This window comes from Arachis hypogaea, chromosome 1 (genome assembly GCF_003086295.3).
Source record: "Arachis hypogaea cultivar Tifrunner chromosome 1, arahy.Tifrunner.gnm2.J5K5, whole genome shotgun sequence".
Lineage (NCBI taxonomy): Eukaryota > Viridiplantae > Streptophyta > Magnoliopsida > Fabales > Fabaceae > Arachis > Arachis hypogaea.
In genome coordinates this window covers 97,839,318-97,852,615 of record NC_092036.1, presented here as the reverse complement: position 1 = coordinate 97,852,615, position 13,298 = coordinate 97,839,318, and the positions used below count along the sequence as shown (strand labels likewise).

Genomic DNA, 13,298 nt, shown 5'->3' with positions numbered 1-13,298 from the left:
TGGTTTAAAACGTGTGATGATGAGATGACATTGACCGGCCACTCTAGTTATTATATTATATTATTATGAAAGGTTTAAATTAACCGGAATGATATATACACTTTTATATTATAAAAGGAAAATATACAGAGTGGTGTAAATATAATTTCTCTGTGCATTACATTGCATGTTCTGCTCCATGCAATCATCATCTTGGTATCATTTGAGAAATTGTAACATCATTAATTGAAACATATTTTATGGATCTTTCTTTCTCATCATCTTCATGTTTCTTCACTGAAAAACCAGGCATTTTGGGACTACCAATAGCTGCAGTTTCATTCTTGAGAATTGAATCAACTTCCAACATGGAAGGTCTATCTGCAGAGTTCTCTTGAACACACAAAAGAGCTACTTGCATGCATCTCATGAGTTTACACGCTGATGTTGTATCATCTAATGAAGGGTCTAAAAATTCCACACCTCTTCCCTCCATCCACAGCTCATATGCCTGAAATGATGAATCAAAACCATTTTATGGATCATAAGACAAGAAACATATATTAGTCACAGAAAATAAAATATATAATCCAATAACTTACATATTCCAACAGGTTCATATTTTCATGTGGTCCATAGTAACATGAAGTCCTCTTCCCACTTATGATTTGCAACAGAAGAACTCCAAAGCTATAAACATCGTACTTCGTCGAGTATATGCCTTTTCTCACATACTCAGGAGGTACATAACCGCTGCAAAAACAAGTATGAACTCATTAGAGACATGAAGGATTAAGCATGATAAGTCATCATCATTTCTAATTTACATACTATGTCCCAACAATCCTGCTTGTGTTTGCTTCAAGGTCATATTTCCTGAAAATTCTTGCCATCCCAAAATCTGATATCTTGGGATTCATATTATGGTCTAATAAAATATTACTGGCTTTGAGATCTCGGTGGATTATGGTGAAATTTGAGTACTCTTGGAGATAAAGAAGGCCTTGAGTAACCCCTTCAATGATGTTGGCACGCTTGCTCCAGTCTAAAAGAATTGATTTCCTTGGATCTGCATTGAGTTTAATTCTGAATTATTACTCTACAGAATATAGAAGCAAAAACACTCGGTCTAAGAATAAACTCTGATTTCAACTCTGATCGAGTTTTCCAGCAAGACTAAAAGAATAAGGTATACATGTAATAACTTAATAGGGGGGCAAGTAATGTAACAGACCAAAGAGAAAATGATCTAAGCTTTTGTTTGGTAGGTATTCATAGATCAAAATCTTCTCATCCCTTTTTGTGCAGTAACCCAGAAGTCTAACCAAATTCACATGTTGTAATCTTGCTGTAAGCGTGATTTCATTTTTGAACTCTTCTAGGCCTTGATTCGAGCTTTCTGAGAGCCTTTTCACAGCTATCTCCTGCCCCTTTCGTAATTTTCCCTGAAAATATTAACATATAAGTATATGAATAGCTAGTTATCCAAGAGCAGAAGAAAAGGGGGTAAAAAAGACAGTTTATTTTCCAGGAAACAGAAGCAGAACTGCATTATTTGAAGGGAAATGAAAAGCCTGAAGTATTCAAATTTTACCTTATAAACCGTGCCAAATCCACCCTCTCCAAGTTTATTATCTCTTGAGAAGTTATTTGTTGCCATTTTGATTGTGAGATAACTGAATGCAGTCAAGTCAGAACCATTCCCTTCTACATGATCTTGTTCAGCTCCTGATAAACATTTCCTTATTTTGTATAATGCTTTTGTAATGGTGGCTGCGGTTCCTGCAAAATACAAAAGAATGAGAAATAAATCTTATGGGAAATTGCAAAATATGTCAATCTTGTGATATGATTAATAGGATGTTACTTTGCTTCGTCCTTACCACTGTGGCAGTAGCAAAACACTATTCCCAACAGAATTATGACAGTTACTGTTGATAGCAGAACAATTATCAACAACCTCCTCTTATGATGATCTTCATCTACTTCTTGAGCTGCAGGATATTGTTGCAAAATGAAGGGATGAAAATGTTATTGTAGAAACTAGGAAGAACATTGTACACACAGCACCACAAATATACAACCAATTATTTGCTATGCTGAAAAACATGATCATAATCCAATTTTGGACAATGTTTTTTGGTAATTAAACTCGCCTGCCTTTGAAAGGACCCAATTGTCATCGTTGGCAAGTTGGAACACACTGTAGCCAAGAAGTCCCTTTTCCTTGGCATAAGAAACGTTGGCTCTGATTGAATCCACATCATCAAAATCAACCCAAATGGTGGCTGCAACTGTGAACTCATCCACCACAAAATTGTTATTAAATCTTGAAGCAACACCATTATTCCCGAAGCTTCTAAGAAAACTCTTTATCAACTTATAACCCATGGAACCGTCGCTTGTAATGGCAGGTCCCGATGCTGGTGCCGCGATGCAATTCTCCCCTTGATTCACAAGTGTCCATGCATATCCATGATAAGGCAACCCAATTACAAGCTTGTTAGATGAGAATCCCCTTCTTCTCCATTCTTTGATACCAGAATCAGTGTTGTCCCAATTAGTTGGACCATACAAAGCTGCATGAAAACCCGTGATATTGTTCTTTGTAGGAACATAGTAATCATATGCCAGAAAATGCACCCAATCCAAGTTCCTCTGCATTGAATCAAAAGGGTAACTCGTTGAATCTGAAGCTCTAAGGTAGTAACCCGCCATCACTAACAGTAACTCAGGTTTACTGGAGTTTCTTGCCTCAGAAGTTATGGCAGCTCGCCACTCCTCCAGAAGTTTCCCGAAATCGGCAAGCTCCGAAGCCGGTACTGGAGATGCTCCATTAAGTTCTATGCCTTGAAAACCATGTGACCTTGCTGTTGTAATAGAAGAATGAATGAAGGATTTTCTATGAGAAGATTGGTTTAGCATTGAGAAAAGGAAAGTGTTGTCTCTGCCACCAGCCCAGATGGATAGAAGCGTTGAAACAGTTGGGTTTTGGAACTTAACTGTTTGGGTGAAGGCTGAGAACTTGTGAAGTTCAGAAGCGTTGATGAAGATGTTATAGTTGGTCGAGTTAATGAAGGAAAAAGCGCATAAGAGGTGAGTGAAGAGTGTGGATTTGATGTCTGAAGCGGAGATTTCACTGGCAGAATAGTAATAACCAGCTTTGACCCATGTCGATGATGATGCAGTGTGTGCAACAGTGTGATATCTGAGAGTGAGAGGAAGGAAGATGAGTAAGAAGAAGCAACTAAGCATTGATGTTGAAGCCATCACTAGTGGCAAAGTTGTATGTGAAAAGTTATGATTCAAGTCCACATCAAGTATTTCTAGAATCCAGAAGGAAGCAGAGCTTGCAGTTCCACGTTGAAGATATTAAATTCTACCTTAACTCAACTCATGACAAGAATAGAAAAAATTTTGTCCTCCACAAATTCAACAAATAGAATACATAAATTTAATTTAATTAATTAATAATTAATAAAATTTATTTTTTTAAAATAAAAATAAAAAAAGTCCTTCACACTTCAATTCAATTCAATTAATCAATAATTAATAAATATTTTATTTTTCGTATTCTTTCACAATTTTATTATGGTGGTACATAAGCTATCATTTTTTCGATAAAAAAATCATCCTACCTTTTTTTTTAACCTTCTTCCATGATAAATAATCAATCTTTTAATTTAGTTCAGAATTCAACCGATCTCTATTACGTCCATCCAAGTAAAAATCCAAAATCAGTCTTGGTTATACCTTTTCTAACAGAAAACAACTATCATTCATGGAATAGTTACTATGACCTGTCTGCGCCTTCTTCCAACTGTTTTATCTGTTTCAAAAATTTCATCTGTATTTTGTTTTCAGCAGTCAAGTCTGCATTCTGTTTCACCAGTTCTATCTGCACTCTTATTGCGCTCCACGCACATTTTTTATTGCGCTATACGCGCCCTTAAACCACTCTTATTACGCTATACGCGCTCTCTAAAGATCAATTTTATTGCGCTCTACGCGCTTATTTTTTTTATTTTTTTTTAAGATCGCTGCTCAACCACAACCACAGCATCTCCCTTTGTATTTTTGCTGCCGACAGCTCAAACTCCACCGCACGTATTTTTTGAAAATCGCTGCTCAAACACAACATTTCCCTTTATATTTTTGTCGCTCTCAACTCAAACTTCATTGAACGCATTTTTTTAAAGATTGCTGTTTAAATACAGCATCTCCTTTTATATTTTTGTCTTTAGCAGCTCAAATTTTGTCACACATATCTTCTTATGCGTCACCACGTCAGACGCATTTTTTCAATAATTTTATCAAAACTTATTCATCAGCAAAATTTTTTGTTATGGAATAAAGTAGAAAAGTACTTTAATAAAAGAAAATTTGCATTCGTATTCCTTCACCGCCTAAGTCTTCATTTGATAGATTTGAAGGGACCGCTTTGAGTTTATCTCCGTGGAAAGTGGAACTTTCTAAGACGCTGCCAACAAAAATATCAACCATGCTGGTACAGTGTATAACTGTATACACACCACAAATTAATTATTACGTATTTATTTATAAATATAAATATATTATTTACATGATTTTAATATATATTGATATTTTAATATGTATTTTTAATTTTTAACGTACAAATGTCATAGTTATGAAGTCAATTTAAAAGTGCAATTTACTGTTTCCAGTCTTTGTTACATTTGACCTTTAACGTATTATAGGGCTTTTTGGTCAACATATTTTTAATCAATATTCAATACTAAGCAAGCTATTCTTCATTCCAGTTGTGTTAGGTTTAAGCTCTCTCTCTCTCTCTCTCTCTCTCTCTCAAAGATTTTTATCACATAAATTCGATTAAGTTGATCTGATGTCAATAAAAATTTCTCATGTTACGTGTGCGTAAATTATAAACTTTTTTTTTATTTGCGTTCTTTGTTTTTTTTTTCCCAGGTGTTTCGTCTTTATTATCATCTTCTCATTGTTGCTGCAGTTTTTTTATTTTCACCTCCTCTCCTCTTTTATATATATTGCATTATTTTTTATTTGATTTTTTTTGTTAAAAATACAAAATAAGAAAATTTATAAGTAGGTAAAATAAGAAGAAAAAAAATAAAATAAAGAAGAAGATGGAAAGTTCTCAATTGTACAGAATTTATTCAAAACAGTATGTGACATAAAAAATTTCTTAATTTTAATACCAGTGACACAAATACTTGAGTGAGTGGAATAACATGGTTTGCGAGAGTTAAAGTGAACATTAAAAGCCCAACTTAATTGTATGGGCTAGGCCCAAGACAAGTCAACATTCCTTAACACTACAGCTTGGATCCATTGGATCTCGGAGTCGCAGTGTTCTCCTCCATGGATCGCCGGAAAAAGAGAGAGAAAACGACGGTAACTAAACCCTCAACGGTAGATGCCTCCTCGCCACCGAAAATCTCACCTTCAGAGGCATTCATCGTCACGCTTTCTTCCGTTTTGGGGTTGGGTTTAGCGTTCTATGTAGCTAATAGTGGCTTCTCTATAGACCTCGTCACTGATCCTTCTCGCACCATCTTCTTCATCTGGGTACCTTCTATTCCTCCCTAGTTATTCTGTTCTCAATGTTTTTGTAATGCTCCGTTTATTCCTTTTTTTGGAAGAAAAACAAATCTTTCTTATTGCCTTATTCTGCATCGTTTTTCTTTTTTAAATCCCAGCTTGTGGAGCTTCCAATTGTGATCCTTCTCTACAGTCGCTATCGACAGAATCCCCGGCAATGCATGGTAGCTTACATTTTCTTCAAAAATTTCCCCCTTATATGATGTTCTGAACTTAGTCGGAAGCACATGAGGAAAAAAGAAAAAGAAAAAAAAAATGGAAAAAGCCTTTATCTTCATCTGATAGTGATAATAATCTAGTAGGAAATTCATGTTCATTGGAATTCAAAATTTAAAATTTATTTCCCTATATTTTATATATATGTTTGTTGTTTAATTTATCACTAATACAGCAATTTCGAACACTGCGGGTTCCTCATCTGGAGGATCTAATTTCTTAGTGTTTGGTTTTCGTGTGTCATGTGCAGTACCTGCGAGCCGTTGGACGTGGCTTGCTAGCAGTTCCAATAGGTTAGTTGAAACTTATGCTTCCTCTTTTGTCTTTGTTCTTGATCAATTTGGATGTCATAGCTTTTTGTGTTTGTACTATCCTTTTTTGAGTTTTTCTTCACAGCCACTGTACTGCTGGCCTGTTATTTCCTTCAATAACTTGAAATAGTTTTCTTTTGGGAAGTCAATGTATTATAGATTGAGCCATAAAAGTGTTTTCTGGCATTAGAGTAGTTAAATCAAGGTCATAGGTTCAAGCCGTGTAAAGGCCACTGATGTGATTATCAGGTTAGGCTGCATATATTACAATCTTTGGATGCGGCCATTCTCCGGATTCTGCATTAATGCGGGATACTTGTGAACCGGACTACTTTTTTTTAGAGTAGTTAAAATTAAACTAAGTTATTAACAATCATTTTCTCATTTTTATTTTTCCTTTGTGTTTTCCTCATCCCTATTTGTGTTGTGCTCTTTCTTGGCTGACTCATTTTAAATTTTTTAAGCTAACTGATTCACTGTTTTTATTACAGGGGCGCTACTAAATTGTTTAGGAGCTATTGCTTTGGGGGCACCTGTCACCTTTCAGTATGTGAAATAAGTGGTATATACAGTTTTTTGTTTTATGTTATTTCAATCTGCATAAGACTGCAATGCTATCGTTGTTGAGGAGGAAATAAGGGGTTAAAAGTATGTATGTATATTCTAATGGAAGCAAAATGTGTGGTATTTTATATAATTCTAACTTCCGCAAGTCTCTGAACTCAGGTTTCTCCCAAAGACTGTAAATTGGTCTCTTATGATGTCATTGTTCACAGTGAGTGTCTATTTTATTACCATTTTCTTATTTTACATCTTCTTGAAGACTACACTATTGTTGTTTTATATTTCACTTGTGTGGTGTAATGTATTTTTGTACATTGATTTTTCGGGGATACTTTGCATTCTTGAAAACAGTTTTCAGATGTATTATTACCAGATTTCTTTTAGGCCTGTGGCTCGTGATTGTGTATAAATTAAGTGTATAAACTCACATTTTGTACTATAACAGACAGTTCCAGCATCATGTGTTCTTGGTTCATCATGGGCTCATTGGAAGCGGATCTTTGCACAAACACAGTATGATTCTTGTATTTTTTGTTTCCTTACCATGTTTCTTCATTAAAAAAAAAAAAAGAGAAAAAACTTTCTTACCATGCTGCACAAACACAGACATTCTTGTATTTTCCTTACATTTTCCCCCTCTTCTTGTATTCACATGTAGGCCAAATGGATCTGTAGAGTATTTGATTTGTTTGCCAGCTCATGGAGCAGTTATTGGGGGCTGGTTTGGGGCTTGGCCAATGCCACTTGACTGGGAGAGGCCATGGCAGGTAATCTCCTTTTTATAAACTCTTTTCTCATCTCAACTCACAAGTTACTTACCACTGGTCATGTGTCTATAATTTCTTCTATTCCTATGAAGAGAGTTCACTTTAGATGTAACATTACTCTTATACTAACTAAAACTATTTTTAATCTGTTTGGCCATCATGTTCTTAATAATGTTCCATTATTTGTTAGGAATGGCCTATTTGTGTGAGCTATGGAGCAATAGGTGGGTACTTGGTGGGATTGGTAGCATCATGTGTCTTTGTTCTTGCTTGTGCTAGATCGCAGCATGTCAAACAAACATGAAGTCCCGATTGGCCACAGGAAATTTTGATTCATCTTCTCATTTTTCCTTGTGAATGAAAAATGGAAAAATTAACTAGTATTGGTTCAAATGCAAGTTAAGCGCAAGGAAAAAATGTTAGTCCCCTAACATTTGTATTTTCTTTTTGTTGTATTTAATGTATTTTTCAAATTGAAATCATGTACACAAGTGGACAATTTCTTGTGCAAGTTTGTTCTTGGATATTTGGTTAAGTCTTAATTCAGAATTTTTGTGAAAGTTCTAATATTAGTCCAATCAATCAACAAACTGAGAATTGTAAGCAAAGCTTTGCATGAACATTACTGACATTGTACAAGAATGAAAATAAAAAATAAAAAAGTTAAAAATTACACGCCCAAAAGATTTTTCCAGCACTATCTTGCTACAGTCTCAGACATTGTTGCTTCGTTAACCGAATAATGTTCTTGCTTCATAACAAATTCACCGTGCTCCTGCATGTCTTTTTCTCTTGAAAACGCTGGCTTCTTTGGTGTAGCAAGAACAGTTTCACTTCTTAACATTGAAGAAATTTCCAACACAGAAGGCCTGTCATTGGCATCTTCTTGCACACATAATAGACCTATTTGTATGCACCTCAATATTTTGCAGCCTGAAGCTGTGTCATCAAGAAAAGGATCCGCAAACTCCATGCCTCTTCCTTCTTTCCACAAATCATGAGCCTGAAGAAACCAATTCCTCATTAGTCACAACCATGGACTTCTTAGTTAAAATCAAACAAAACTATATAGAACATTAATCACATGCGATAGATAGTATCTTTACTTACATATTCCATCAAGGTTAAGTTTTCGTGCTCGCCATAATATCTTGTTACCTTACCACCTATAATCTGCAGAAGTAGAACTCCAAAGCTATACACATCGGATTTTACCGAATACAAGCCTTTTTTAAGGTATTCAGGAGATACGTAACCACTGCATTAGACAAATACAAGCAATATGATGCATTAGAAAGCTAGATGAAAAGAAAAAATCTTCTAGAGGAAATATTTTAATTAGGTCCAATAAAAAGCTTACTATGTTCCAACAATCTTGGCCGTGTTTGCTTCTTGCTCATCTTTTGAGAATATTCTTGCCATACCAAAATCTGAAATCTTTGGTTTCATCTCACCATCTAACAGAATGTTGCTAGCTTTTATATCTCTATGAATTATTGTTAATCTAGAATATTCTTGTAGATAAAGTAGTCCCTGAGTAACACCCTCAATAATAGCTACACGCTTGCTCCAATCCAGAAGAAGCCGCCTGATAGGGTCTGATATAGAAGCAATTCATGGATCAAAATGCTGGTTAATTGTCTTGTCCATAATTTATCCTTTGATCGTATATCATTTATATGAGCAGCTACTAAAACATCAAAACTTGAAACAATATGTTACATATTCACTCATTTAGTGTTTAGACAAGTGAAGATTACTGACCAAATAGATAGTAGTCAAGGCTTTTGTTTGGCATGTACTCATACACCAGCATCTGTTCTTCTCTATCAATGTAAAAACCCAACAACCGAACAAGATTCACATGCTGTAGCCTTGCAGTGAGTGTTACCTCATTCTTGAATTCTTCAAACCCTTGTGATGAAGTCTTTGATAACTTCTTCACTGCTATTTCCCTGCCATCTGGTAATATTCCCTGCAGAAATCAAATAGGCACTGTACTTAATATCAGTAATTAGATATCATTATCTTAGGATTAATGTGCTGTAGTTAGATTCTGTACCTTGTAAACAGGACCATAGCCACCCTGACCAAGCTTGTTTTCAATCAAAAATCTATCAGTGGCTAACTCAATATCACATAAGCTAAAGACTTGCACATCAGGAACACAATCAGGAAAATGTCCTGCATCTCTAGCCGCAATCATGATTCCTAAGTAACAAATGAATATACAAAATTCAGTGTCTTAGTTTCAACCAAGAGCACCACCAATGTTGAGTAATCTCAGGTCAACAAGAACTTACCCTTTGGTTTTACTAGTCTCCTTCTTATGTAGTAAATTATGAAACCCAACACAATAATACATACAGCACTTGTCAAAGTGATCACCACCGGTAACCGCCAATTATGGTGTTCTCCGCCGCCAACCACCTGTTGAGCTGAGAAAAAATAATATCCATAATAATAAGTAACGAGAAATACTAGAAGGCCATCAGAATTTATTGTTTTAGGCCATTAAGTTAGTCAAATATATTGTTAGATTACTAGATTAAAGGAATTAGGTTGATGGCTAAAAATGACGGTGAAAAACAGTAAACTTTGATCATTTCTCACAAGTAATTATGCAGAAAAAAGAAAGGAATCAAATTAGTTATTAATTTTCAGTGTTAGTTTCTTTACCTGCAGCAGTAGAAAGCTGCCATTTGTCATCATCATAGGGAACTTGCCATACAACATAACCACCTAGTTTCTTTTCTTTAGCATAAGACACCTTGGTTTTAACAGCATTCACATCATCAAATCCTATCCAATTTGACCCAACTGAAAAATAATTGACCACGTAAGTAGCATTATACAACACAGTTGCTTCATATCTTTGAACATAATCCTTGATATCCTTGTAGGTCATGTCTCCTTCTTTTGTGATTGCTGGACCTGTTGCTGCTGCACCTATTCCATTCTCCCTTTGGTTCCTAAGCTTCCATGCATATCCATAGAATGGTAACGACAAAACCAACTTACTAGCAGATACCCCACTATCTATCCATCGCTTGATTCCGGTGTCTGTGTTGACATCACTAGAAGGATCATACAAGGCTGAATGAGCTCCAGTGAAATTTGTTGATTGAGGTGTGTAGTAATCATAATCCAAAACATTTACCCAATTCAAGTTATCACTAATAGACTCCACAGGGTAAGAACCAAAATCAGAACCTGGTTGATATGGAACAGCCGCAGTTAAAATCAGTTCTTGATTATTATTGTTGGTGGAGTTTATTGCCTCAGATTTTGCAGCTTCTCTCCACTCTTGAAAGAGCAGTCCCATGTTTTTCAAGTCATTGGTAGTGTTAGCAGAAACCCATGAAAGATCAAGGCCTTGGAAGCCATAGGTTCTAGCGAGTGTTATTGAAGAGTGAATGAATGATTTTCTTGAAGAAGCATTGCTTACCATGGAAGATAAGACAGTTGGGTCAGCAGTACCACCACCGATGGAAAGAAGTGTAGAGAGAGATGGATTGGTGTGCTTGAGAGTGGCTGTGAAAGAAGGAAATGATGCTGCAGCATCGGAAGGGATGGAAAGTTCATAGGTTGAAGCGTTGACATCAGCAAAAGCGCATAGGAGGTGAGTGTAGAGAGAAGTTTCTATGTTAGAAACGGGAAATTCAGAACCATAAAACCAGTAACCAGCTTTTATCCAAGAGTGTGCTTGGTAGAAGAGAATCTGAAAGTGGAAGATGAGAAAGAGGAAGAGGAAGATGGGAGTTTTTGTGGTACAAGAACACCGCAGCATTTTGACTTAATTATCGTTGGTACTAAGAGAACAGAGAATAGAGATGAGAAATAAAGGTATATGCATGGTTATTAGTTATTGCTTCATTTTTATTATTATTATTACCTTTTAATTTTTTGTTATTCAAGGATAATTGGCCGTGTGGGAATGTTGAATTTATTTGATCTGATTTTATTGTTAATTATTTCTTTGGAATAAACCAAAAAGGATTCAAATGTGACAACAATACATAATATGATGACCGGGTCTATCTCCTTATTCTTTCGTATTTGAAGTGGTTAGTTAAAAAGTTCAATAATGTATATACTTTTTCATATACTGTATAGTATCTCGTATTATGTATGTATTTATTTTATTTATAATTATTCAAATAAAATTGGTTGAAGTAATTTGTATATAAAGAAAATATAAATATTCAGCTTGCCACTCTAGTATTCGATCACTCTATCTCCGAGGTTCTCTTAACAAGAGAGAAGCTACATACAGTAGTAGTTGACATCCGTGGTACGTGCTTAACAGCCATAAACAAGTTAAGTTAACATAAACAAATTTAGATTTCAAGATCTTTTCTCTCTATTATTATTTAGTATTTTTTTGTTGGTGTCGTATTATGATACGAAATGCATAATTTTCTTTGGTTATTTAGTAGGAAAAGTAATATATTCAACAATAGGCAAGGAAGTCGCATCAACGTAGGACCTAGGAGGCTCCAAAACTTAATTGCACCCATGGATTATACTGGAAGACTCGTCCAATGCACGGGTTGAAAAATTGGCCCAAAATACATAAGTAGTCTAATGAGTTGAATTATTAATTAAATGTAATAGATTTTTTTAGTATATTACAACTCAAAATATATAAGTATCTTTTTTTAATTTCTCACAATTTGCATAAGTATTTATGTTTTTTGAAACATTCATTTTGACGAGCACTTTTTAAAATTGGCTATACATGTCATGTCTCACAGTACATTATATCTTATTCAACTTCATAAATTATACGAATACAACTTAAAAATATAAACAATACAATTCAAAAGATAAACATGAATAAGAACCATAACCAATATAATTTATGTATATTAAAAAAATTCTTTGATTTATCGTGTTAAAATAATTTATATCTTAGATAAAAAATTTATTTTACAAAAATATAAGTTGTCATTTTTAAATGCTAATAGAGGTCTATCAAAAAGAGAGGGCCAAATGCATAAAAAGACAAAAAATGTAAGGATTTGAAAAAAATACTACTTTGACCTTTTATTCTATTTAAATACTAATTGAAGAAAGAGAAAAAAAAGAATGGATATTTAAAATATCTCATCAAACTTGTTATTTTCTAAGATCAAAGAAAAAAGAAGACCGATAAGTGTAAAACTTCTTTTGCCCAACTTCAACTCATTTCTACAAATTTCTCAACCACTACCTTTTAATCAAAATCCTAACTTAAATGAAAGAGAATAGTCTTTTTTTTTCTTGCTTTCTCTTCTATTCTTCATTGAAATATGTGCAATGCACGGATAGAAAACATATGTACCCAACTGTATGCTCGGCTTACCTCTAGTCCTAATTTATACCTTTTCTTGATACAACAAATAATATTTTACTATAATTACTACACTCTAATATCCAACTATCAATACATATCATGATCAAGAACTAATAAATGTTTGTTATTTATTAATCAAAACAACAGTAGCTACAGGATCAAATTTTCAACAACAAAATTTTCAACCCAAAATAGCAAATTCAAGTACTATAGAACATGTAGAATAGTAAAGATGGAAAAAGGAATAACAAAAAACAATAATAAAAGTTATAAGATTATGACTCACTCAATCCCGTATCAACTTAAAGATTATTTAGAATTAAAATGATAAAAGAAAAAATTCACTCTTAAAATTTTATTCTAAAATATTGTTGCATTGAATTGGGACTACGGAAGTCACAATCACAAAAGCTCAACTACTATTTCTTATATTCTTTTTCAACTTTAACTATTGTGTGTGACAACAAAAATAAATTTCAGATATAAATTCAGTGCATAAATTTTTATGAAAATAGATTAAAAATT

General features: G+C 34.2%; 3 protein-coding genes across 3 annotated transcripts; 1 reads left to right on the top strand and 2 right to left on the bottom strand.

Moving 5' to 3' along the window:
- Positions 1 to 79: 79 nt before the first annotated feature.
- Positions 80 to 3,388, bottom strand: LOC112700930 (uncharacterized). Its single transcript, XM_025751811.3, has 7 exons — positions 2,136 to 3,388; positions 1,863 to 1,973; positions 1,574 to 1,761; positions 1,214 to 1,424; positions 811 to 1,048; positions 582 to 732; positions 80 to 490 (listed from the first exon to the last, which is right to left on the bottom strand). The coding sequence occupies exons 1-7, from the start codon at positions 3,247 to 3,249 to the stop codon at positions 188 to 190; spliced, it is 2,316 nt and encodes a 771-aa protein (XP_025607596.1). The 5' UTR covers positions 3,250 to 3,388; the 3' UTR covers positions 80 to 187.
- Positions 3,389 to 4,758: 1,370 nt separating this feature from the next.
- Positions 4,759 to 8,002, top strand: LOC112700979 (uncharacterized). The gene is made up of 8 exons (XM_025751815.3): positions 4,759 to 5,544; positions 5,676 to 5,741; positions 6,044 to 6,086; positions 6,596 to 6,650; positions 6,831 to 6,879; positions 7,114 to 7,181; positions 7,327 to 7,435; positions 7,626 to 8,002. The coding sequence occupies exons 1-8, from the start codon at positions 5,338 to 5,340 to the stop codon at positions 7,737 to 7,739; spliced, it is 711 nt and encodes a 236-aa protein (XP_025607600.1). The 5' UTR covers positions 4,759 to 5,337; the 3' UTR covers positions 7,740 to 8,002.
- LOC112700946 (uncharacterized) lies at positions 7,985 to 11,397 on the bottom strand. Its single transcript, XM_025751812.3, has 7 exons — positions 10,115 to 11,397; positions 9,739 to 9,873; positions 9,498 to 9,646; positions 9,200 to 9,410; positions 8,796 to 9,033; positions 8,546 to 8,693; positions 7,985 to 8,438 (listed from the first exon to the last, which is right to left on the bottom strand). Exons 1-7 carry the CDS (start codon positions 11,223 to 11,225, stop codon positions 8,133 to 8,135), a joined length of 2,298 nt encoding a protein of 765 aa, XP_025607597.1. The 5' UTR covers positions 11,226 to 11,397; the 3' UTR covers positions 7,985 to 8,132.
- Between the last annotated feature and the right edge of the window lie 1,901 nt (positions 11,398 to 13,298).

What these genes read in the sequence shown, in the direction of transcription:
- LOC112700979 (XM_025751815.3), top strand. Translation starts at nt 5,338, where the DNA reads ATGGATCGCCGGAAAAAGAGAGAGAAAACGACGGTAACTAAACCCTCA. An exon ending in AGAATCCCCGGCAATGCATG is followed by an intron (nt 5,742 to 6,043) that starts GTAGCTTACATT and finishes TGTCATGTGCAG; the next exon opens with TACCTGCGAGCCGTTGGACG. An exon ending in GGGGCACCTGTCACCTTTCA is followed by an intron (nt 6,651 to 6,830) that starts GTATGTGAAATA and finishes CTCTGAACTCAG; the next exon opens with GTTTCTCCCAAAGACTGTAA.
- LOC112700930 (XM_025751811.3), bottom strand. Translation starts at nt 3,249, where the DNA reads ATGGCTTCAACATCAATGCTTAGTTGCTTCTTCTTACTCATCTTCCTT. An exon ending in GATTTGGCACGGTTTATAAG is followed by an intron (nt 1,425 to 1,573) that starts GTAAAATTTGAA and finishes TAATATTTTCAG; the next exon opens with GGAAAATTACGAAAGGGGCA. An exon ending in AGCAGGATTGTTGGGACATA is followed by an intron (nt 733 to 810) that starts GTATGTAAATTA and finishes TTGTTTTTGCAG; the next exon opens with CGGTTATGTACCTCCTGAGT.
- LOC112700946 (XM_025751812.3), bottom strand. Translation starts at nt 11,225, where the DNA reads ATGCTGCGGTGTTCTTGTACCACAAAAACTCCCATCTTCCTCTTCCTC. An exon ending in GCTATGGTCCTGTTTACAAG is followed by an intron (nt 9,411 to 9,497) that starts GTACAGAATCTA and finishes TGATTTCTGCAG; the next exon opens with GGAATATTACCAGATGGCAG. An exon ending in GCCAAGATTGTTGGAACATA is followed by an intron (nt 8,694 to 8,795) that starts GTAAGCTTTTTA and finishes TGTCTAATGCAG; the next exon opens with TGGTTACGTATCTCCTGAAT.